This window comes from Canis lupus, chromosome 37 (assembly GCF_011100685.1).
Source record: "Canis lupus familiaris isolate Mischka breed German Shepherd chromosome 37, alternate assembly UU_Cfam_GSD_1.0, whole genome shotgun sequence".
NCBI classification, from domain to species: Eukaryota; Metazoa; Chordata; class Mammalia; order Carnivora; family Canidae; genus Canis; species Canis lupus.
The window spans coordinates 22,353,073-22,378,889 of record NC_049258.1 but is presented as its reverse complement, the minus strand read 5'-3'; the positions used below and the strand labels follow the sequence as shown (position 1 = coordinate 22,378,889).

General features: G+C 41.1%; 1 protein-coding gene across 1 annotated transcript in view; it reads left to right on the top strand.

The window, feature by feature from the left end:
- The window catches only part of FN1 (fibronectin 1), a 66,451-nt gene that overhangs the window by 23,874 nt on the left and 16,760 nt on the right, over window positions 1-25,817 (top strand). Inside the window, exons 14-34 of the mRNA XM_038585906.1 lie at window positions 210-390; window positions 583-759; window positions 1,683-1,811; window positions 1,921-2,010; window positions 2,739-2,933; window positions 3,695-3,967; window positions 5,331-5,597; window positions 9,780-9,874; window positions 11,291-11,459; window positions 11,988-12,074; window positions 12,517-12,708; window positions 14,022-14,294; window positions 15,402-15,584; window positions 17,653-17,742; window positions 18,996-19,265; window positions 20,192-20,308; window positions 20,977-21,141; window positions 21,706-21,861; window positions 22,740-22,853; window positions 23,665-23,934; window positions 25,182-25,369. Of these exons, the coding sequence (XP_038441834.1) occupies window positions 210-390; window positions 583-759; window positions 1,683-1,811; window positions 1,921-2,010; window positions 2,739-2,933; window positions 3,695-3,967; window positions 5,331-5,597; window positions 9,780-9,874; window positions 11,291-11,459; window positions 11,988-12,074; window positions 12,517-12,708; window positions 14,022-14,294; window positions 15,402-15,584; window positions 17,653-17,742; window positions 18,996-19,265; window positions 20,192-20,308; window positions 20,977-21,141; window positions 21,706-21,861; window positions 22,740-22,853; window positions 23,665-23,934; window positions 25,182-25,369 (3,681 nt within the window). The remainder of the gene's footprint in view (window positions 1-209; window positions 391-582; window positions 760-1,682; window positions 1,812-1,920; window positions 2,011-2,738; window positions 2,934-3,694; window positions 3,968-5,330; window positions 5,598-9,779; window positions 9,875-11,290; window positions 11,460-11,987; window positions 12,075-12,516; window positions 12,709-14,021; window positions 14,295-15,401; window positions 15,585-17,652; window positions 17,743-18,995; window positions 19,266-20,191; window positions 20,309-20,976; window positions 21,142-21,705; window positions 21,862-22,739; window positions 22,854-23,664; window positions 23,935-25,181; window positions 25,370-25,817) is intronic.

Genomic DNA, 25,817 nt, shown 5'->3' with positions numbered 1-25,817 from the left:
ACAGTGAGCTACCGGTAAATATTAGCTAAAATAATAATAAGTATTAAACTGCTGCAGGTCCCTGTTCTGATTCCAGTTTTCCGTGATTTTCCTCCACAATGGAGCTGCAGAGGTCTCCGTTTCTTTGACGATTCCTCAGTATCATCTATGAATGTTCATCCTTGTGAATACTTGGGTGATTTTTTTTTTTTTTCCTTTGAAATCTTTAGAAAAACTCTCCAGGCCGTTGGAAGGAAGCCACCATTCCTGGCCACCTGAATTCGTACACCATCAAAGGCCTGACGCCGGGCGTGGTCTATGAGGGCCAGCTCATCAGCGTCCAGCACTACGGCCACAGAGAGGTGACACGCTTTGACTTCACCACCACCAGCACCAGCCCGCCGGTGACCAGTACGTACCCCACCCCCCCCTACCCCGTACCCCCCTACCCGCCCCTCACCCCCGGTCCTCACGTCTGTACCTGTGTTCCTCAGAGAAGCGCTTCGCTTCCACAGCGGGCACCCACTTTTAAACGCTGTTCCGACAGCGGCGAGTGTTCCCCACGGCTGAAGCTCCCTCTCCCCTTTCTGTGACTCTCTCTAGGTAACACCGTGACGGGAGAGACGACGCCCCTTTCTCCCGTCGTGGCCACTTCTGAATCTGTGACTGAAATCACGGCCAGCAGCTTCGTGGTCTCGTGGGTCTCGGCTTCGGACACCGTGTCAGGGTTCCGTGTGGAATACGAGCTGAGTGAGGAGGGAGATGAACCACAGTATCTCGGTAAGCTCCGTGCGCCGTCATGACAGCCTTGGGACTGCTTCACGCCTCAGACTGAACACGCTTCCGGTGTGAGGAAGGGAAAGGGCTGACCTCTCTAGAACTGAGCGCGCTCTTTCCCGAGCCATATGCTCACATTTTTCCTGGTCCCCAGTATGAGCTGCATTACCCATTTGCCTCAGCACAAGTCTGTACAACCATAGTATTTTCTTTCTTATATGACTTTTTAAAAGGTTTTATATATTTATTAGGGGGTGGGGTAAGGGAGGAGCAGAGGAGACTCTGCACTGAGCGTGGAGCCCTACGTGGGGCTTGATCTCAGGACCCTGAGGTTGTGACCTGAGCTGAAATCCAGTCAGATGCTCAACCAACTAAGCCACCTAGAAGCTCCTGGTGTTTTCTTTGGGGAAGGGGTTGCGGGTTTGAGGACCACGGCAGAAAATGTTAGCCTTTGTGGGTGCACGGTACCCTCATTCGTGCTTTTCGAATTCTCATGGTTAGGGCCCCTTAAAAAACTGCACTGTAGCATAATATATTCATGGGCACAGAGCTTGACGAATTTTTATAAATGAACACACCCATGTGACCAGCACCCAGATTAAGAAAAAGAACATCTGTCCTATCCCATCATCCCTTGCCCATGACCACTACCCTGACTTCTAACTACAGAGAGCTATTTTTACAACATGGGGGTGGATTATAAAAATTATGTATCTATAGAGAAGAAATTTAGAAAAATGGCAAACAAAAGAAAAATGAGACCATAATGGATTGATAATTATTGATTATCCATTAGTACATTTCCTTCTAGACTTGCCCCCTTCCCTTATGAACGTATAGTTTTAAAAATACCCCTCTTATGGGCTGTGGAGTGATTTGAGGGATTGATTTGCTCTGACTGGTAACCTTTCCTTTTTATCTTAAAGATCTTCCAAGCACGGCCACTTCTGTGAACATCCCTGACCTGCTTCCTGGCCGAAAGTACATTGTAAATGTCTATCAGATATCTGAAGAGGGAGAGCAGAGTCTGATCCTGTCTACTTCGCAGACAACAGGTACATGTGTACTACGCGCTGTGAAAAGAGTCTTTTTTCTGTAGAACAGGCCTCGAGCAATATTTCCTGACTGTTTTTCTCATTTGCTCCTTTTTTTTTTTTTTTGTAGCACCTGATGCTCCTCCTGACCCTGCTGTGGACAGAGTTGATGACACCTCTATTGTTGTTCGCTGGAGCAGACCCCAGGCGCCCATCACAGGTGAGGCTAGCCTCCTTCTCTTGGCTACCATGTTAATCCTGATGGCACTGGTGGTGAGGGAGCCAGTTCTGAGCTGTGGTCAGGGATCGTAATTCAGAATGTGATTTTTTTCAAGTCTGACAACTGGACTTTCTTACAGATCATTTCTAGTCATGTCCATTTTATTGACTGCCTACACACACACACCATGCACAACCTCTAAAGCCAGCCCACTGACTTTTTAAACCAGGCATTTCTGAGGTCGAAGAGGGGTAATTTTTCTGAAAACCTCACTCTAAGACTTCTTCTTAAAGAGGTGGCTCAGTTGCCTTCTTAGCTCATTAAGTTACTCAGTTGCCTCTGAAGTTTCTAAAAGACACAGACAGCGCTAGACAACCTACACTCAAGGTGATTCATTAATTGCTTTCATTGCCCAGAGCTCAAAGACAAGAAATCGTTTTAACGTGAATATTTTCACCTCCTGGTGTCTCTAATAGGCATTTATTAAGGATATCAGGTCTTCAAGGATGATATTTATTATTAAAAAGGTTTGCATGGCTGCTCTTACTCTATCTTTGTACCGAATAGCCCTTATAAGAAGTGGCAACATCTAAAGAGTCGGAAAGAATCACAAGTTCTTAACTAATCAAGCAAGACGCTAAGGGATTTTCTGAGAAGAGGGATTTATGACTCATCAAACCTCTGTTTCATGAAACAGCGTGGCTGACTTTTTCCCCTTGAATCTGCAGGATACAGAATAGTGTATTCGCCATCAGTAGAAGGGAGCAGCACAGAACTCAACCTTCCTGAAACTGCCAACTCCGTCACCCTCAGTGACTTGCAACCTGGCGTTCAGTATAACATCACTATCTATGCGGTGGAAGAAAACCAAGAAAGTACCCCTGTTTTCATCCAACAAGAAACCACTGGCGTCCCGCGTTCAGGTAACTTAAAGTCACTTCCTATGGTATCTATGTCTTAGAGCTTACCAGGGTAACACGTTTGACCTCACTTTTGTTGGAGGAATAAAACCGCCCTTGGACTGTGCTCATTTCACGGGCCTGCTGGGGAGAACCAGAAGTGTAAGATGAGAGAATAATTATTCCCATGGGAGGGTTGTTTGTGTCTGTCAACAGTTCCCATATGCAAGTAATCTTACAGATTAGTTTATCCCTAAACTTAAGAAAATTGGCTGAGATGTCCATACTATAAAGTAACTTATCAAAGCTGGCCGCTGCCCCTCCTGATTAAAAATTGTCACCATAAAGTCTTCATAGTCTTCCCCAGAAACTTGCGTGTCAGTTCATCTGTGACTCTCAAGTTCTACAAAATAGTTCAGTAAAATGCAAACCACATTTTTTCAGTGGTCGCAATTAGGGTTGTTTTTGTATTTTTTAAAAATTTTATTTTGTGTATGTTTATTTTAAATTCCTTGATGGGACACTTAACACATTGGAAACTCATCTGCTTTCCTACATATTTTAGGTAAAATAAAATAAAAAGCCTTATATGTCATATGTAAGCAGTACGACTGAACCATAGAAATATAAGCCAAAAATGCATATTTTCTGGTTAAGAGACAAAACTTAGCGTTGCTTTGGGATGAGAGGCACCATGAATTTCTCTACATGCCTCTGGGAAATTGGCTTTTAAAAAATCACCTTCAGCAGGAATTGTGAATGACCAGTTGGCTCTTGTCCATTAGATAAAGTTCCCCCTCCCCGGGACCTGCAGTTTGTAGAAGTGACAGACGTGAAGATCACCATCATGTGGACCCCCCCTGAGAGCACAGTGACTGGTTACCGCGTAGACGTGATCCCCGTCAACCTGCCCGGAGAACACGGGCAGAGGCTGCCCATCAACAGGAACACCTTCGCGGAAGTCACCGGACTGTCCCCCGGGGTCACCTATCACTTCAAAGTCTTCGCCGTGAACCAAGGGAGGGAGAGCAGGCCTCTGACGGCGGAACAAACGACCAGTACGTCCTGCTCCTGACCATCTTCACCCCCCAATTCTCCACCCTCACTTCCAGTCTATGGTGAATGTGCAGCAAACCAGGAACTCCTAGGTGTACAGTTAGAAATAGGAAAATGCCCAGTGGCTAAGGGGGAGGGGGAGGCAGAAATCACATTACACTTTGAAACCAAACGGAGACCAGCTCCATGGATGCTAAACAGTGACCATTTCCCAAATACACGTAGCCCTGTAATGGCACCAAGAGAGGAGGGCTGGAAAAAACCTAATTTTCTTTGCTAACAGAGATGTGGATTGTAAATTTGAGTCTATTTTTTTGTAACTAAAAATATATAGATGAAACTGCAGATGTACACTCTTAACCCTTTCATAGCAGAATTATTTACGAATAGTAGTTGCTAGAACAGTAATTGCATGTGAAGAACCAGGGCCTCTGCTCCATTCCTTACAAGTATTGTCCTGACATTTAATACTCTTTTGACCTAATGAGAGAGGTCTTCTTATCCGCATTGGATTCATGAAGAAGTTGAAGCTCACAAAAATCTGCAACTTGTGAAATCCCAAAGCTAGGAAGCAATTGAGTGGAATCCATATAGATTTCTGCCATTTTGACTCCCAAGTCCTATTCTTTCAGCTTCTGTACTCGATTACCTCTTCAGCATTTCCTTCATCGGATAAAGGTTTTAAATTACTGCAGAGAAAGTGCTAGTTATCACACTCAAGGAAACTCACAATTTGTGTCATTTTTCTGATAGTGTGCACTTACCAGTGTCCTACCATGATTCTGACAGATGTTATAATTATTATCTAATAATTCGTATTATCTAATACGGACCATGGGAAAATTACTTTTATTTCTCTAGCAAAGGACTATCCATTCAATAAATGCAGACAATATTCTTTATGTTCCTTCTAGTGGAACATAAGGGGCAAGGATGATGCCCTTTCATCTTGCCCTCCCTTTATTGGGCTTATCTCTCCTTTCTTAACCTGTTTGATTCAGAGCACATTGTGGCATTCATGAGTGGGGTCTTTTTGTTATTGTTTTTGTTTTTATAGCACTATCTCTATAATGTTAGTATAATTTTAGAGGGTGATGGGAAAGTCATGCTGGAACATTCCACTTTCTCAGGATCAAAGTCAAAGCAAAAAAAAAAAAAAAGTCTGCAGTTTCTCATGATTGACACAATTTTGCAAAGTTTCCAGTAGCACTCCATTTCATAATGGCTCAACATTTCCAAGGTTTTGAGTTTTACTTAGCTTCAACCTTAAGAAAACTTTAGAAAATGCAGTCAAGCTTTTTGAGTTTCAGTATGATCATTACTGAGGGTCAAATATTTCTTGATGTGTTTCCTCTTTTTTTCTAGAATTGGATGCTCCCACTAACCTCCGGTTTGCCAACGAAACTGACTCAACTGTCTTAGTGATCTGGACTCCACCTCGGGCCCGGATAGCTGGGTACCGACTGACCGTGGGCCCAACCCGGGGAGGCCACCCCAAGCAGTACAACGTGGGACCCTCTGCCTCGCAGTACCCCTTGAGGAATCTGCAGCCTGCAACTGAGTACACTGTCTCCCTTGTGGCTGTCAAAGGCAACCAGCAGAGCCCCAAAGCCACTGGAGTCTTCACCACTCGTAAGCCAAAGTTTGCATGTCTTTTCTTAGTGATGTCTAGATTCTTACCTATATTTTCACTCTCCCTGCTTCATCCGATTTTTAAAAAGTTAACTAAGGAAGGCACTTGATGGGATGATCACTGGGTGTTATACTATATGTTGGAAAATTGAATATAAATTTTTAAAAAGTTAACTTAAAAGACCTTAATACAAGATTAAAATAAAAAGGAAGATTTAAAACAGTGCTACTCAAAATGTGGTCACGGACCAGCCCCTTGATCCATTTATTATTGGACAGTAAGGAGCTTGTGGCTGCATATAAATCATGAAACACAGTATTCAGTTCAGTTGGTCGTTTTTTGAAGCAAGATTTTCTTGATGAAGGTAGCAGTGTGTTAAATTTCAAATGTTGCCAAGCTTCTTATCTCCTCCAGGACCACTTTGAGTAACACGGTTTAAAGCACCCAGTTATTTGAAAGTCGAATGCTATTGTATTAAATGAATATACCAAATACCAGTTGAGGTGAGGGAAAAAAAATCAGCACCTATGTCTACATCCTGCTACTATGGGTTTTGAGTGGTAGCAGTAAGTGTAGAATGAAAACATTGACCAACTGAATGGAAACCAATAGAACAAGAAGCTAAGGAAATGATTTCTTTATGAGACAGCAGCAGATTAAAGTATTTCTGCAGAACAGAATAGGTTTTTTTCTTTTCTTTTCATCTTTCTTAAATTACTCTTGAAGTTCCACAGAGGGAAGAATGCTGACAGTTTTTGGTCACGACACTTTATGGGAAGTGGCCTTAAATCTGCACATCTACATCACAATAAAGACCTATATTCATAAACTGATTTCTATTAAAAATATTCTCATTTACATTACAATGAATTATGAGACCCCTAATTTCTAGCTGAGCATCAGTTATTATTTTTAACTTGACATTTTGAATTGTAGAAGTGCCCAGTACTTTTCAACATATATTACAACTATGAACTAGTTTGCATTTTTCCAAAAGCCTTTAAAAATATGGAGGTTAAGAAGCCTTCAAAAAGTGAATATAAATTTTGCTGTAAATAACTATGGGATTTACCTCCCAAAGAAAATTCTTTACAAACCTGTCCTGGTAAGAATTCATAATTTACCAGAAATGTATTTCTACTTAAATTTGGTGTATGATTTTGGGCTAGGGAAGTCTTTTTCTTAAGTAGTTGCTAACTATCAGCAAGGAAAATCTGCTTTTCATTTGTAAGTTAACCTTTGAATTTTGCTATATTATGTTGTGTGTTACTCTAAAATCTATTAATATTAAATCAGTGTCTTTGTATTTCTTATAAATACCTATTTCTTAGAGATGCGCTTCATGAGTTAGATTTAAATCGGTAGATTTATCCTTCTACTGATAACATATAATTCTACGAATGAGCATTTTTACTTTTTCACTCATTAACATGAGACCTGTTTTATGTAGTTTCTGTTGTTGGATAAAAGCATTTTGGGGATCCCTGGGTAGCTCAGCGGTTTGGCGCCTGCCTTTGGCCCAGGGCGCGATCCTGGAGCCCCGGGATCGAGTCCCGCGTCAGGCTCCCGGCATGGAGCCTGCTTCTCCCTCCTCCTGTGTCTCTGCCTCTCTCTCTCTCTAGGTCTATCATAAATAAATAAATAAATCTTTTTTTTAAAAAAGCATTTTTAGTGATACTAACAATAATCTAATTTTTGAAAATTAAAAGCATTTTAATGATACTTAATAATTAAGTATTGTTAAGTAAATAATAAGTATGGTGGCTCAATTTCGACTATTTCAATTACTTTCGGAAACTGATATATTGGACATGTTATCTTTATGCTCTGCACAGTGTATTTATATAAAATATGATTAAATATGAGTTAAGGCACTGATTGTCAAAACTAATTTTATTGGCTAAAGGTTAACCTAGTGCCTTGCACACAGCATACCTTCCAAAAATATTCACTGACTAGGCGATTGAGGGAAGAATGAGAATGAAAGCAGTTCAACCAAGCTTCAATTTAAATAAACCTACTTAAGTAGGCAGTTCCACAACTTCATTTAAACTTGAAGTACTCTCCGAGGCTGTAAACATCAGTAGAGCTTGCATATTTTTGCAATTGCTGTTAAGTTTCTGTAGCTTTTTACTGTCTTAACCATGCTTAATTCTGGGAATAACTTTTCTGGATTTTATAACTTGTGCTAAATTCTTAAAAGCAAAAGTGAGGGTGGAATGGTGGTGGGGGCTGCTGTTTCTGGGGAAAATACAGCTTACTCTTTTATAAATAGGGCAAATTTTATTTCTTTAACAGCCAGGCTGTTCTTCACCTACCAAGACCTTCCAGAACTCATAACTCATACTTACAGTCACATCCTTTGTTTGACATCAGTTTGTGGGTTTGTGGTTTGGAGATTTTCCTGTAATGGTCTTCCCAGGCAGAGAGCATCATCAGAAACTTGGGAAGATTCTAGCTGGCTGGCTCGAGCAATAGAAAACACCCAGTCTTAAAGCCCAAGAGAGTTGGAGAGAATGTAATTGGTGAAAAGGTTGTGGCTTTTACAGACGTTCCACGCAAGAAGCTGCTCGTTCTCCGAATTGTTTCTTGTGCCCATTGACATGGTCCCATAGGGCAAAGCCATGGCATTTCGGCAAAGTCAGCAGCAGCCAAGTGGTGTGTGATTTCAGAAACTCTGGCAAGGCACCATGGGTCACCCATCCTGGTTCACCCTGAAGACACCATTGAAATAATAACGTAGTTAGGAAACAGCTCACTAAACCAGTAGAACTCTAGGTCAGTCGTTAGAGCAGTTATTACAGAGCAGCCCACACACATACTTGATTTTTCTCCACACAGTATTTTCAAATCAATTTTTTAAAAGCACACAGTAAAGTCTAGCCGGGAGACAAATAGGAGAATTGCAGTGGTGCCCAAATCCCCACATGGTCGAAGGGAAAACAAGTGACTGCAGCTGAGGCGTGAGCAGGGTCTCAAGACTTTTCATCTCCATGGGGTACCTCTGGAGGATAACTATCTCCCCAGTCATTCATAATTTAGCATGAGTGCATTTAATAGTTTCCACCCCCCAGCCCCAGTAGGCACAGAATTTGGTTGGGGCATAAAAAGGGAGGAATTTTGAAGGCACCAAACATGTGACCTGGGCTGGCAACACAACTCGAAACCCTTGAATTTGACTCACTCTGTTCAAATGTCTTGGCTTCTGAGACCTCATTTTTCCCATAGCAGCCAGTTATTGGAATGCTTATTCCCCTTTATTACAAGATAGAGTTGTTCAGCCGATTACATTTTAGAGACTCTAAGTCTGTAATAAGGTTTGTAGAACTGCTGCAAATGTCTGTCTTCACTTTGTGTACACATGCTCATTTTTCTTATTTTCTTGTTTTTTTTTTTTAAAGTGATACTTTCACTGAAATAACAGCGAGGTCAGGATGCTAGGAGATGCAAAATTACCTTGTTATAATTCTTAATTCCAGTGGCAGAGTACTAAATTTTTGCAATGTGGTCTAGGATAGTCACATGTTTAAGGAATCTTTAGAAATTAGAAGTATGTCCACGTGGCAGGTTTTGTTTAAAATTTGTATGGTATTTCTCATTGCAGCCAAAAATAATTGACTATTGTTATGGAATAATTCAGCATAGAGTTCTTTAAAGATCACATCTATAATTTAACAATTGTTTATAAATTAATGATTGAAAAAGCAGAATGATAGTCCATTTGTGGTGACCAGTTTTACATTTCAAATGGGATTTTATACTGACTGCATAGGGAAATTTATCATCATTAAACTTAAATCCCAAACTTGATGAAAAGACACAAATCAAAGAATCCAAGGACTTGAAAGTGTCCTCTGAGGTCCTACTGAGACCTTGTTACTCAAGTTATTCATGGACTTGCATCACTGGCATCAGCATCACAGAAATGCAAACTTCTAGCCCCACGTCGGTCCTGCAGAATCAGAACCTACGTGTTAGCCAGGTGTCAGATACTTTGTGTGGCGCATCAAAGACTGGGAACCACGGACCTACTCCAGATTCCTACCCAGTGAGGGCTATTACATTCAGGAGCCCCTAGCTGGGTAAAAAAGAGGCTCTCCATGAAAATACTTGCTCTGAATGTTCGGTAGCATCATCTGTGATTCCAAGGTTTGACCATGTGTATCGATTCTGGTTCACAGTGCAGCCTCTCAGCTCCATTCCACCTTACAATACGGAGGTCACCGAGACCACCATTGTGATCACATGGACCCCTGCTCCAAGGATTGGTTTTAAGGTAAGTTGCAGATGTTCCTCATCTCCTGTGATAACAGCCCCAAAGTACCCTCGTGTTTCTGGATGTGGTGGAAATAGGATGTTTGGGAGTCAGCAGACCTGGGTTTTGTTAGCTGCCTCCATCTGCGCCTCTCGGCCTGCACCGTCCAGGTATATAACGTGCCCGTTGCTTCAGTGAATGGCTGGAGGGCTGGACTGAGGCTGTGGAAGTGCTTTGCAAAGGATAGAACATTAGTATGGAACCGTTGCTGTGATGTGATTTTCTCCAGCCTTTCCCCCAGGGGACTGCATTTTAAAATACATAGGGAAATGCCATTTGTGGTGTTGTTCTAAATGGATGTCAACAAGTTCACGAAAACCAATTTAGGGAGACCAATTAAACTCAGAGTCACTTAAAAATCACATTTTAGTCCAATCGGTTTCATCTCCACTTGTTCAAAGCCCCTTGGGTGAATCTCTTAATAGAAGTTAAGATTAAGGTCTTCCCTGTAGATATCTGGATTCATGTTCTTTAAAGTCATGATATTAGGGAAGTGATGAATACAAATGAATATGCTTAAAAGAATTCCTTTCTTTGGCATTTAGAGTATGGGGAGAGAAATATTTATTATAATTGAAAATCAAGACTAAATCCCCATGATTGCATGTTTAAAAAAATACACCAAAGGTCACTTCTTTTTTGAAATATGCAAATAGCCATATTGATGATTATGCTACTTAAATATAGAGAGAGCCCTTTTGAAGATTGCCGTTTTAAATTTCCCTTAATCGTGTCATTCTGACTTTCAGAGAAGCCTTATAACCTACAAAGGACATCTCTACAGTTGAATACTGTTTGATGAGACAATATTACCTAGGTTTTGAAATAAAATACCAAAAAATTGAAAATTATGGGCACATTCATTTTAATTCTTCTTTTGTAATATATTGTCCTACAGTGTAAGCTGTGAACATACTTCTTCAAAAGGCATGTTTCTGAAGTACAAAATGTTAAAGGGGCTGCTACCTTTAAATTGAATGTTCATAACTCATTAAAGAGAGTGCTGGAGGATTTCTTCCAGCAGCAAAGAAAATAGAAGTGAACTGCCCTGTGGCCCAACGCCCCTATGTACTTCTGGTTTATATTGGGAGATTATTTATCAAGCAAAACAGCATGTAATGACATTTTTCTGGAACCTTCCATGACAAGCCAATGAAATGCGGTTTTGGAAGACACCTCTTCCACCTTGCCCCCCAGTCCGAGGAATTTCCAGCTAAAATCTCCAAAAGAGCTAAAGGCAGGCCCCAACTCATCCCCTACTAAAGTCGCAGTGTGCACAGGAGTTCACATTATACAAAGCATAACCACAACCTCTCAGCAGTAATCCAGCTATGGAAATACTTGTCCTTGGTGTTTATTTTGCTTTCCTTCTTCTAGCTGGGTGTACGACCAAGCCAGGGAGGGGAAGCACCACGAGAAGTGACTTCAGACTCGGGAAGCATTGTTGTGTCTGGCCTGACTCCCGGTGTGGAATACGTTTACACCATCTCAGTCCTGAGGGACGGACAAGAGAGAGATACTCCAATTGTAAAGAAAGTGGTGACACGTAAGAGGAGTTGTCTCTTTTAGTTTCTAAAACTGTTCTGATTTTTAACATAGCTAGATATTAATATCACTTTTTGCTTCTGATAATGGCACGAGGGAAAGATCCCATCCCTACTTATTGGCTATTTCTAAATTTGGAGTGGCAAGTTCAACTTATGTCGTATACTCATTGCCACCAGAACTGTTCTTTCCACGTCAGGAATATTTATGAACTGGCAAGGCGAAAGAATTTTGATAGTATTGCAAAATCATTAACTGTAGAAGGAAATGCTCTTGGAGAATTGCTGTTCACTATGGTTTCATAGTATAGCTTCTCTCTTTTTACTGATTCTTGAAAAGAAGAAAGGGAGGGAGGAGGGAAGGAAGAAGAGAAAGAAAGAAAAAGGAAGGGAGAGAAGATGGGAGGAAGAAAGAGAGAGAGAGAGAAAGGAAGGAAAAGAAGAAAGAAAAAAAAAAAAAAACCTTTCCATAGGTCAAGTGCTTGACTATGGAAGTTAGCTTTAACTTTTTTTTTTTTTTTTCTGCATAGCATTGTCTCCACCAACAAACTTGCACCTGGAGGCAAACCCTGACACTGGAGTGCTCACCGTCTCCTGGGAGAGGAGCACTACTCCAGGTAAGCCTGGGATGTATCAGAGGGCAAGCCCTGGGTAATCACTCCCCTGTCCCAAGATTTTCTTTAAACTGAGGATATTACTATTTGCCTCAAAGGGCTGTTGTAGGACACCTGGGTGGCTCAGTGGTTGAGCGTTTGCCTTTGGCTCAGGTTGTGATCCCGGAATCCTGGGATCCAGTCCCACATCAGGCTCCCTGCAGAGAGCCTGCTTCGCCCTCTGCCTATGTCTCTGCCTCTCTTTCTCTGTGTCTGTCATGAATAAACAAATAAATCTTTAAAAAAAAAAAAAAGGGCTGTCATAGCACTGAACAACAGGAGAACCCTCAATAAATGCCGAGTCTTCCTTCTTTCCCCCTTGTGGGTCCATCATTGGAGTCCAGCTTAATATGCCCTGAGTCACAAATGCTTGATGCAGTAACTTCCTCCTTTCTGTTTTCTCTAGACATTACTGGTTATAGAATTACCACCACCCCTACAAATGGCCAACAGGGATATTCTTTGGAAGAAGTGGTCCATGCAGATCAGAGCTCTTGCACTTTTGAAAACCTGAGTCCTGGCCTGGAGTACAATGTCAGTGTTTACACTGTTAAAGATGACAAGGAAAGTGTCCCTATCTCTGATACCATCATCCCAGGTAATGGAAAAATAAACTGTTATCCTACGAGTGGCAGTTTCGATGAGAGTGGGGATTAATGTCTTAATCCCCAGGTGGTTGAGTGTGTCAAGTACATTTGGGATTAGTTCTGACCTCCCAACCACACTCTCCAAAACCATGAAGTCAAAGCAACTGTTTGGACAAATGCTTGCTGTTAACACTGCTTTACTGTCTGTGCCTCACCAGGATGCTGTTTGTTGCGATGGGTATGTAATGGAGTGGCAACCATGGCATTAACTCTGTACTGTCCGCTCACGTGGAAATATTACTAAAATGATGTCATGTGTCGTCCTCGGTACTGACAGGCTAAAAGTAATATGGTAAATGCATCCCATCGGTACATTTGTCCCTGATTTTACAGTCTATATCAATCTTCAGCAGCTGTCTATAAAATCGTACCTGTCTCCATATGTGAGCATTGAAAAATAGCACTTGGTTGACACGTCCAGTTCTTCGTCTTGCAGTTTCAAATCCTTTCTCTTTATAAAACTGAAAAAGACCAAGAAAGGCTACGCCTTCAGCTGTTCTTTCTTGTGGACTGAAAGGCAACCCTGAAAAGACCTATAGGGATAGGTTTGTTATTTGTCCAAAATTGGATTGTGACAGAATGAAAGCATTGGACAGATTGTGTTCTCCTCTGCACTGTTTGCTAGAATGCTTTTATTAATGCTGATGAAATAACTTTGATTATGAGTGCAGCAAAATATTGGCAGTGGTCTTGGACTCAAGTCTATCTGTCTTGCTCCTGAATGTGCTTTTGAACAGCACATTTCACACGATGCATTCATAATGCGTATGGCCATAATGTTGTCATGATTTTTCTATGGGAAAACAAAGACAACTCACCGGCCGATTTTTTTTTTTTTTTTTTAGCCTTCTTCATGCAAGCTCTGTTTTCTTACTAAAAAAGTTTTGGCTTTTTAAAAAAAAAAATTGCAGATGCTTATTACAGATATCATGTCTAGGTTCTAAGAATGGTTTTGACATCGTAAACAGGCCTGTAATTTTTAAGAACCTGAGAGGTTCACACTCTACTGTTTAGAGACACTTTTCAAATGTAAGAAAATCCCTTAAGAATACTGTAACCTGTTTTATCCTCCCAGGGAAGCAAACTATATTCATGATGCTTAGAACGTCTTTTCAGAAAATTTGGCAAAGATCGCATATTACCATCATTGCTTTAACATTCTGTCAAGTTTGCCACTAGTAACCTGATGTACACTGCTTTATTTTTTCCTTTTTTGCCTCTATCTTCCTTTTGCCCCCCCCCCCTTTACTTTGTAACTCAATAGAGGTGCCCCAACTCACTGACCTAAGCTTTGTTGATATAACCGATTCAAGCATCGGCCTGAGGTGGACCCCGCTAAACTCTTCCACCATTATTGGGTACCGCATCACAGTAGTTGCGGCAGGAGAAGGTATCCCTATTTTTGAAGATTTTGTGGACTCCTCGGTAGGATACTACACAGTTACAGGGCTGGAACCGGGCATTGACTATGACATCAGCGTTATCACTCTCATTAATGGCGGAGAGAGTGCCCCTACTACACTGACACAGCAAACGGGTGAATTTTGAAAACTTCTGTGTTTGAGACATGGATGGGGTGTTGCATGCTGCCACCAGTCACTCTGGTTAAATATGGATGTTTCACTGGAAAAGCCAGCAATTTGCCAGCGATCAAGAGAGGAGAGTGGGTTGGGGTTGGGGGTAAGGAATTGGATGTATCTGCTCAACTCAGTGGTCAGAGGCATGTGCAAGATACACTTTCATTTAAACCACAAGTGTGCAGAAAGCTAGAGAGATCGAATCTGCTCAATCCAAAATGGCAAAGGTTAAATGAATTTGCAGACCTGGAGCTTTTTCTAAACATATCTTACACGAATACCAAATTGGGTCATGAGCACCAGTTCATAAGAAATGTAGTTCCAAATTGTACCATTATGCTCTTACTTCTCCTCTTTGGTAAACCCTCCCATGTTCCTGCTTCGTAGTTGACTAAAAACCCGATCAAATTTAGGGTGGATTGGAAGGGGGTTGGTTTGACATAGGAGAAACAGAAACTTTGGAGCACAGTGGACTGCCTTGCCACGGCCAGGTAAAGAAACTCCTGTTTAACCAGTCTGGGGCCGAGCATGCAACATCACCAAGGTTCTCTGCCCTGCATGGTAAGAAACATGCTGAGAACCAATTTGCATGAAACTTTTCACTTGTAGGTAGAATTCACGGAGTGGGATTGTAGCGATGCCAGTAGCTGTAGTCACCTCGTGTCAGGGGAAATTTAGGACCCTCTTGTCTTTTTGTCTGTGTGCATGTTTCTTTGGAAAGTACTGCTGTGTTTCTGCTGTGTGGCAACTTAAGCCTCTTCAGCCTGGGATAAAATAACTGTCGGTGGTATTAATAATGTACTTAAAATTCCACATATTTGAACGTAGATTAAAATTATTCTTTGATATGTACTGATGGCAGAAAGGTTAAAGGGGCCTAACAGTACTGTGAGTAGTGTTTTATTTTTAACAGTAGTTCACTGTGATTTAGATTAGACTTAGACTATTTGCATGATAATGACTCATTTCCTTTATGCATGAAATATTGTGTTTACCTTTCCAGCTATTTTTATTAGCTTTAGTTTTAAAATTACTTTAACCCGGTCTTCCTTCTTATTTGAAACCAGCTGTCCCGCCTCCTACTGACCTGCGATTCACCAATATTGGTCCAGACACTATGCGTGTCACCTGGGCCCCACCTCCATCCATTGAATTGACCAACTTCCTGGTGCGCTATTCACCTGTGAAAAACGAGGAAGATGTTGCGGAGTTGTCAATCTCTCCTTCAGACAACGTAGTGGTCTTAACAAGTAAGCAGTCACCTGTATCTGTTCAATAAATGCTAAGTGAGAGCCTGAGAAAAGAATTCCGAGTTCTCAGGTATGAGCAGCTAAAAAAATCAAGACAGCTACAAGATGGTGAGCTAAACTCCCAATCTGCTGTGCAGCTCTGTACGTTTTGAAAGATGTCATGTTTATTGCTATTTTCACGTATGTATTTTTGAGATCTATAACTTTTTAAAGATCATAGTAGAAAAACACCAGCAGTGAATTTCGAAGCCTTCAAACAAGTTTTGCTTCCAGATGAGCACATAAAAATAAACGAATGTCAAGAGAAAAATGTCTGACTAAATCTAAATGTTTGGAGAGAGAAACAATGAGGATTGAAAATAGTGTCACCATATCTGTTTAATTCTCTTTTTTTAAAAAAGCATCAAGCAGGTAATCTCTAGCGTTTGAAAGCCTGGAAACAGTGGCTTGTTACTCAGGATAGATCAGGACACTTTTTTGAAGAAGGAACCAGAAGTGTAACTGGTACTTCAGAAAGAATCTGTAGGCAGGATTTCTCTGAAGGCTGAGGACCTAGGAAAACAGCAACCATTTATGGAAGCTGTGTCTTTCTAGATTCCTACCTTTTTGAAATAGACATCGTTGATTAAAGAAAAGAGGAGGCTGAGACACGATGCTGTGTTGCCTGTCAATGTCCCTTCTCGTTCTTCTCACTGAAACAGTAAAATAAACACATGAGAGCAGCATAGGTTTCTCCATGAGGAAAGAAGGAGCTCACAGTTAGGTACATTAGCAAAGGATGGTCTGGAAACATCCTCTATGTTGCAGACATTTTAGAGCAGAAAAGGCAGCTCAATATGACCATAGTCTTATAGTCTTGGCTTCTCATTTCATGACTTAGGATGAGGACATCCTTATATCCGCATATCATCGGGGCTATTGTTTCTGTTCTGGAGCACTCTGGAGTCAGTAGTCAAAGCATCACTCAGTACACAGCCCCTGCTGCAGGACCACTGTCCGCCTCAGCTGACTGGTCACATGTTCGTCATGTGTTCTAAGATTTTATTCTAGATCCTGCTCTAGATTGCAAAGTAGCCATTTCCTGCCGCCCCCCTCCCCTCCCTGAGGAGCCATTATTACCCAGTTTTATAGATGAAGCAACTAAGGTCTCTAGTGGTTCCAGTAAATCACCCCTGGGCAAGCAGGAGAATAAGGAAAGTAGAGTCCAAGCATCCAAACCTTGAGGGGCGACCTCTACAGAAATGGTATGGAGGGGAATGGGGTCTATGGAGGAAGAATTCAAAGGTTAAAAACCTTACTCTGTACTTTTTGGGGAACTTGAAAACAAGAGAAAAGGATACTCAGGAAAGCATAGGTAATGTTTTAAAGTATCCTGTTCTTCAGTGTGGCAGAAGCAAACGTGGACTATGACTCTTTTTCAGTCAAGGTTAATTATTGAGACCGCTCGTCTTGGCCTGGGTCAAATCCTTTATGATCTCAGGCAAGTATGTCAAAGAAGATAACTTCTCTGTGCCTCTGTCCTCTCGTATGTAAAACGAGACTTTTGGAGGTGAGGACACATTCATTGTCGTGCATGTGGCGATAGTTTCACAATTCACACATATGCCAAAACCTGTCAAAACTGTACACTTTAAATATTTGCAGTTTCTTGTATGGCCACAAGTCTGCTTCAAATAGTAGCAAACTGCTTCCTATGGCTGTTGGTGCCGGGTCAATGATAATCCACAGAGCCTGGGTCACTATCATCACGTGCCCTCAACAGATGTACTATTAAGTGGATGACAGAGATAATACTGTGTGGCAGCAACCATCTTATTGCAGACCAGCTGAATCGTCCTCTCAGGGGTGCATCTGAGGGCAGGGCTCAGAGATGTCAGAGGGCAAGGTGACCTTTCCATATCACCTCATTGCAGCCCACCTCCAGGGAGCAACATTCACATCAGTATAAGTAGGTTACAGGACCAAACGGTGGTGTATTTTATTTTATCAGTTGAAATAGTCCTAAAGGTGCTTTGGTTTTTCATGCTTTTGAGCACGATTTAAAAATAAGTCCCCTTTGCCTCTTCAGATCTCCTGCCTGGCACGGAATATTTGGTCAGTGTCTCCAGTGTGTACGAACAGCACGAGAGCACACCCCTTAGAGGAAGACAGAAAACAGGTGGGTCATGTTAGCAGGATGCTGATCAAACAACTTCACCTACCAATTTTCAAGAGCAAAACGGAATGCTGCTTCTGAAAATACATCTCCATTTTTGGGGTGGCAGTGTGCTTATAGCCTTATCATTACTTTCTGATCACTGGTCTTAAAAATGAAATGACCCTTCTGCAAGTATTACCCTGACTTTTAGTCACTAAGATTATACTCTGTTTCCAAAGAGGACCCCAAATAGTCCAGAAACTTTGTTGTCTATCCTTGTAAAACATCTCCCAAGAACAATATAATCTTTATCATTTAGAGATGGTGAACATTCCTTCTTATTAGGCGGCTCTGTTCAAGCCTGACCCAACACTGTCATTGTCATGGAAGTCTTGTCCCTTCTTTGCTAAGCCAACAAGTTTATCTACTTTTTTCTGCTTGATGAAATATCCATTTGCTATATAAGGAAGTTGAATCGAATCCCGTAATATTACATTTCTTCTTTAACATGAGGGATTCTATTAATTTTTCCCTTTTAAAAAAATGCTATGTGGTATATCCATTAATTTATTTGTCATTGTTCACTTGGTTCCAAAAAGGAGTTGTGATATTTCAATTTATTAATACTACAATAAAAATTTTCTGGATGGCCCAGAGAAATTAAGTGATTTGAATTTGAGATAAACTCTCAATTCTTATTACTTTTTCTGCAGTACGCTACATTTTCGACTCATGAGGGCTTACCTGCATTGTGATTTGTCTAGGATGATGTCTTTTTTTAGTTTTTGAGAGTTTTATGTTTGGCATTATTACTACCCTGTTGACCTGTCAATTCCCTCTTGAATGCAAAAGGCTTCTTTGAGAACCAAACACTTAACTTGAGAGTGAGCATATCTTGCCTTATTTTGAGAGACACATTTACAGGATAGAAACAGAATACTTGAACACTGAAGCATTTGAAAGTAATTCCCAGAATATCTTAGACACCTGTCTTCAAAAGGGATGCAGAAACCTTGGGTAACAACACATATAAATCACTTGTATTACTTAGCAAAAGAAAAGAGAAAGCTTGAGTTGGCCATTTTAACTGGGTCAGTTTATGATTTTGAAATGTATGTGTGGTTTAGAATCAGTGCGTCATGACCTGAGGTTTACGGCAATCTGTCGTGCTAATGAGAAAGGACAGAAACTCTTCCTGTGTGTTACCTTCCCTACGTTCTTCCTCAGCTCCTAACCTGGTGATGTCTTTTTCTTCCCTCGGGTGGGAAAAACAGGTCTTGATTCCCCCTCTGGCATTGACTTTTCTGATATCACTGCCAACTCTTTCACTGTCCATTGGATTGCTCCTCGAGCCACGATCACTGGCTATCGTATTCGCCATCATCCAGAGCATACCAGTGGAAGACCTCGGGAGGATCGAGTGCCTCCCTCTCGGAATTCCATCACCCTCACCAACCTCAATCCGGGCACAGAATATGTGGTCAGCATCATTGCTCTTAATGGCAGAGAAGAGAGTCCTCCCTTGATTGGCCAACAGTCAACAGGTAACTTGTTTTCTGGTCTGCCAAGAAACTCAGAGGACTTTCTGTGCAGGTGGGATCTTCTGTGAAACGGCTTTGTGTTGTCTGAGTCATCATCTCTTAAAAAAATAAGATTGTAGTTAGGAGGCATGGAGAGAGAAGTGAGAGAATATGTGGAGAAAATCTTCTAATATCTAATATCTAATATCTAAGAAAATCTTCTTAGACTATATTGCAGATAATTTATCACCAAAAATGTCTCACCAGATTTAGGTAGTTATACAATTCTAATACCCAAAGTTTTATTATTCAAGATATTAAATAAGACAATCCCTATTTCAAAGTTCCCTTACAAACAAGCATTATTTTAATGAAATGGTGTCAGTATTTTTGGGAGACAGATGCTGAAGTCTTTAGGGGAGAAGGAGCATCATGATACCTATACCTCGGTCTCAAATTGATTAACAGAAAAACACAGGAAGAGAATCAAGCAAATGTGGCAAATGTTGCCAATTAGCCAGTGCCCAAAAGGGGATATATTCTTTTTGTAACTTCTGTGTTGTTTTAATTTTTTTTTACGTGTTCTCCATGCTCAGCATGGAGCTCAGACTCACAACCCTGAGATCAAAACCTGAGCTGAGATCAAGGGTTGGATGTTTAACCGACTGAGCCACCCCAGGTGCCCCTGTTTTAAAAAATTTCAAAATAAAAAGTAGAAGGAAAAAGGTGCTTCAATAAATTCGCAATAACCATTTTATCACAATTTGAATTGCCTCTTTAACCCTTTACCTTTAAATTCTTCATGATTTTTCATTCTGCTAATTTTGTATAATATTTACATTTTTATATGCAGGAATTATAAAGGCAGTTATTTGAAAAAAAGAGCAAAGAGTGAATCTGGGTGTCGTTTGAAAGTTACAGATGTGGAAACTTTTGCTTTTTTTTTCTAGTTTCTGATGTTCCAAGGGACCTAGAGGTCATCGCTGCAACCCCCACCAGCCTATTGATTAGCTGGGATGCTCCTGCTGTCACAGTGAGATATTATAGGATCACCTATGGAGAAACAGGTGTGTTAGTAAAATGCTCTGTCACTCTGATCAAGTCAGATTCTGCGTGGGTAACCTGATAGCTCAAGGGCGGATACATATTTAAAGAGACTTTGGCAAGCCCATTCAGTGGAGCCTTGTCTCTTTCAAGAATATGTGAAAAAAATGTGTATGCTGTAATTGGTGGCAAAATCAAGGTATAAAGTTGTTTGTATAATAATCAAGGAGGAACAATGGAGCTGAGAAAGAGTTACAAATTCACAAACAGTATCAGTGGTGCAATGATAAGCGATTTGTATTTTTTTTTAGTTTCCTGTATTTTCGAAATTTTATCTAAACTGAATATATTTCATTACTATTTTGAAAAAGGAATACAATATATGCCATCTTGGGTTGAGGCCTTACCTTCTTTCTCCCTCTAATATTAATGTCATGACTCAGTGACATTTGAAATCTGGAATGTTAAAATAGCATTAAACTGCAATTTTCTCCCAATTTTTACACACTTACTAAGGTTCACTACATGCATAAATCAGTATGTTTCCATGAAGGCCCTGTTAATAGTACTGTTTTAAAGGGAATAATCAAAGGTGTGGCTAAATGCTGTCTCAATATGTCAACGTCATCACTCCGCAATCCCCCACTATTCCTCAGCCCCTCACACTTGGAAATGACCCCTTTTCACACAGGAGGAAACAGCCCTGTCCAGGAGTTCACTGTGCCTGGGAGCAAGTCCACAGCTACCATCAGCGGCCTCAAACCTGGAGCAGACTACACTATCACCGTGTATGCTGTCACTGGCCGTGGAGACAGCCCGGCAAGCAGCAAGCCAGTTTCCATTGATTACCGAACAGGTACCGACTCCTCTGCTGGGTAGACAGACGAGTATTTACTCAGATAGTCTTGCAGTGTTCTCCCAATATATTTTCCTCATGGTGGATGGAGTCGCTTTCCTTTGTTAAAAAAGATGAAGCAGCACAGGCAGCTTGTAGAGTTTTGAGCCAGATATACAAAGAAGAAGCACCACAAAGGGCTGAGATGTCGTCTGTTTTGTAACTGGATATAGTCTGTGCCTACAATAGAGATAGGCATAGAGGCCTAAAGGGTGTTCAATAACATTTGCTAGTGAATGAATGAATGAGTTGATAAGGTAAGAAGACAAATGCCTATTTGGAATATAGTTTCTTTGTGAATGAAACAGGCACCTGGAAAGTAGGTAATGGTATCTAAATGCACGCCCCACCTCCCCAAGGCAATCTCCCTGCTTCTGCAAAAAACAAAACAAAAACACCGGGGAGTCATTCATGGTAATTAATGGTAATAGATCTCCCTGTGCCTACCAGGACTAGAAACAAGCTTTGTCCGCTCTTGCCTCCTGGACTGGGGCTTCACTGGTTTCTCCTTGTTTTTCTTTGTAGAAATTGACAAGCCATCCCAGATGCAAGTGACTGATGTTCAGGACAACAGTATTAGTGTCAGGTGGCTGCCTTCCAGTTCTCCCGTCACTGGTTATAGAGTGACCACTACTCCCAAAAATGGCCCCGGACCATCAAAAACTAAGACTGCAGGTCCAGGTAAGAATAGCCAGTGTCTCACATACATCAAGATAAACAGAAGAGGGCCACGCAGAATGCTTTTTAAAATGAATGGCCACCTAGGTCTGAGCGCTGTCCATTTTCATATCATATGCCCAAGTTTTCCCGATTGTAAATTCAGGGCTCGAGATTGTTACAGACTCCCGCCACAGTAGAATTTTTAGGGTAAGTGCTTTTCTGATTTTACACGCAGAGTTCTGTTGGATGGTATGGACATCTTGCATTATTAGCTCTCTCTTTGTGGTTTTGTTGAGTCGTGCACACAAAGGAGAGAGGTGGCCTTTTTAAGATCCTTTTAGCTCTTGTTTGTTTTTTTTTTAAATTTTTTTTTATTTATTTATGATAGTCACACAGAGAGAGAGAGAGAGAGGCAGAGACACAGGCAGAGGGAGAAGCAGGCTCCATGCACCAGGAGCCCGACGTGGGATTCGATCCCGAGTCTCCAGGATCGCGCCCTGGGCCAAAGGCAGGCGCCAAACCGCTGCGCCACCCAGGGATCCCTTGTTTTTGTTTTTATAGAAAATCCTGGTAAAGTTAGGATCCTAAGGCAGTATCTTTAAAGTCCAACTAATTTTCTTTTTTTTCCCCCAAGAGCGGCCTCATTCGTTGTTGGAAACATCATATTAAATTTTAGAGTGTATCCTTTGGGTGGACTTTACTCCAGTAAGGCAGTTTGTATTAGCAATGAACATATTTGTCCAAGAGAAATCCATATCTGACTCTTCCATGTTTTCATGATAATTCTACACATGAAAATTCCAGGCCACCAGGCATTTCTTACTGAACTCGGGAAGTCACTTAGCTGGCCTTCCAGTGGATGACACAGACGCTGCATTTACTTTTCACTCCCTTTGCAGATCAAACAGAAATGACCATTGAAGGTTTGCAGCCCACAGTGGAGTATGTGGTCAGTGTCTATGCTCAGAATCGAAACGGAGAGAGTCAGCCTCTGGTCCAAACTGCAGTAACCAGTACGTAACCAATGCTTATTTCTCATTTTCAAAGTCAGTTTTGTTCTTAGGCATCTGAATGCCCTCTGCATGTCTTTTGCAAGTACACCTAGAGAAAACCCAGCTTGGTTAGTTTATCATCTTGAGCTGAGCCCTTTACAAACATTTTTCCTTCTTGGTGCCAAGCAATGAACATACAGGGAAAGAAGCTGAGCTATCATGGTTGCTGTGCTTGGAATTTCTTTTGCTCATATGGCCTCAGCAGAATCTTATTTGCCTATAGCAAATCCACAAAATATTTTGCCTGGACCTTCTTTTCTACGACTGGATGGTAAAGTTGATTGCAGCATGCTTCATGAAGCTATTATGATTGGAGCATTTGGAAAACTGTCCGGAGCAGCGTTTAATGTAAATAATAGAGGGGGGAGAGAAGAGTTCAAGAAAGATTATGATGATCAGAATCTAACATTGAAAATCAACCTTACCACTTCCAAGGTATAGAAAATCCAGGTCTATGAGACTAACATCACACTGCCAAAACAAATCTTGGTAGAATATCGTAAAATTGATACAAATAAATTGTGGGGACATTTTGCAGGGTGTCTGTGTGGCTCACATACACCTACTTTTTAATAAGTGATGTAACATTAAATCTTCTCTAAACCAAAAGAAACTTAATCAGGTGTCAAGTAATTTTCCATTTGAGAGTGGGTTAATCGGAATTTAATTCATCAAAGAAAATGATATCTGCAGAACTGCTTTGCACGTTATAAAAATGCTTATTTCACAACTTGCTTTTCACATAACCTCTTACCATTAATTTGCCTAACAGACATTGATCGCCCTAAAGGACTGGCATTCACTGATGTGGATGTCGATTCCATCAAAATTGCTTGGGAAAGCCCACAGGGGCAAGTTTCCAGGTACAGGGTGACCTACTCAAGCCCTGAGGATGGAATCCATGAGCTATTCCCTGCACCTGATGGTGAAGAAGACACTGCAGAGCTGCAAGGCCTCAGGCCGGGTTCTGAGTACACAGTCAGTGTGGTTGCCTTGCACGATGATATGGAGAGCCAGCCCCTGATTGGAACCCAGTCCACAGGTATATCGTTCACTGCCACCGCTGGGTATTCACGGGCGCCGTGGCTTTATGCCCTGCTGAATGAGTTAATTATATCGGGCTATTGAGTCCCTGTAAGGGGGTTAAAAAAAAAAAAAAAAAAAAAGAAAGAAAGAACGGTCCCTCTGTTAGGAAAGACAAGACCCTCTTTAGAAAGGAATAGTCATGCACAATAAAGTTTAGGTGATACTCAGATACAGTCTAATAAAGGGAAGTTTTAGAGTGGTTTGATTTAAGGCCATAAAGCAAGATATTCAAAGATGATCCTAAAATTGTGGATTGTTTCCTGAACCCTGACTCCCTGTGGTTACACCCACTGTGCATAAAGGAAAGAAGTTTGGCATCCTAGAGCTTACTCTAAAAAAGGAATCCAAACTGGGCCATTTCTTAGCAGCATGATTCTGAGAACACGTAGGTAAGACCTTCCTTCTCTGGTTAGATATCATGTGCTGGTGTGTGGTTTGCTTAAAGGACTGAGAATCGGACGCATAGGAAAGAGTTTAGGGCAAATGCTTTCCACAATACTTTATCCGCTTGTGCTTTGTTTCTGAAGCAGAGTGGAATGCTAAATTTGTGTCCTTGTGACAGCATAAACCCTGGAGGTGACTATCCGTATTATTGCTCTTTGCTTCTCTTTTCTGCTTCTGTTGTGAGCCAATTTTCTTCTCATGCTGCACCACAGAGAATACTTCAGATTTAGCAGCACTCTCTGCTGTGGGGTTCAAATAAAGAGGATAAAAACATAATTCTATCTTTTGGGGGTTGGAATACTGTGAAATGGTTTTCCATACAAAGATCATTTTTCTAGGAAAAGGGCTATTGCTCATCTTTCCATACAAATGGAAGATCAGTCCTAATGCCAATAAGTCATTTTGATTTTTTTTTGTTTTTATTTTTTAAGGGAAGGCAAAAAAAAAAAAAAAAAAACCCCAAAATAAAACAAAAACAAAAAATTACTTTTAAACCCTAAAGTCTCTTACTTAGACTTCTGGCATTTACCCAAGTGCTTCCAGTGATTCTGAGAATTGGTGGATATAAAACCCAGTTTTTCAGCAAACATTTTCTTTATTTTGTATCCCCTCTTGTACTTTCTCATGCTGAATCTTCGCTTGACCAGGGAACCCACCTAACCAAACAAGCACAGTTTATTCTACTCCTTGGAATTCACTTTTATTTTCCCTTTCCTCAGTTCCTATAAGATAACCTCTAACCAATGACCATCCCGACAGCCATTCCTGCACCAGCTGACTTGAAGTTCACTCAGGTTACACCAACAAGCCTGACCGCCCAGTGGACAGCACCCAATGTTCAGCTCACTGGGTATCGAGTGCGGGTGACCCCCAAGGAGAAGACAGGACCGATGAAAGAAATCAACCTTGCTCCTGACAGCTCCTCTGTGGTTGTGTCAGGACTCATGGTAAGAAGTGCCCTTTTCCATGGGAATCAAGTACAGTTGACCCTTGAACAACGTGATTTTGAATGGGTGGATCCACGTATATACACTGATTTTTTTTTTTTATACTACAGGACTATAAATGTATTTTTTCTTTTTTAGATTTTATTAATAACATTTTCCTTCTCTAGCTTGCTTTATTGTTAGAATACAGTATATAATATAAATAATATACAAAGTATGTGGTAATCAACTATATTTATCAGTAAGGCTTGTGGTCAACAGTACTAGTTGACCACATCTAGTAAAAGTACAACTTTTACTAGTTGAGTTTGGGGGGAGTCAATAGTGATAAGCAGATTTTCAGCTGTGCAGGGGGTCAGCACTCCTTACTCCCACATTGTGCAAGGATCAACTGTAGTGCCTCTCTTTCACAGTGTGAAAGTCACAGAGACAAAATATAGTAAATCTA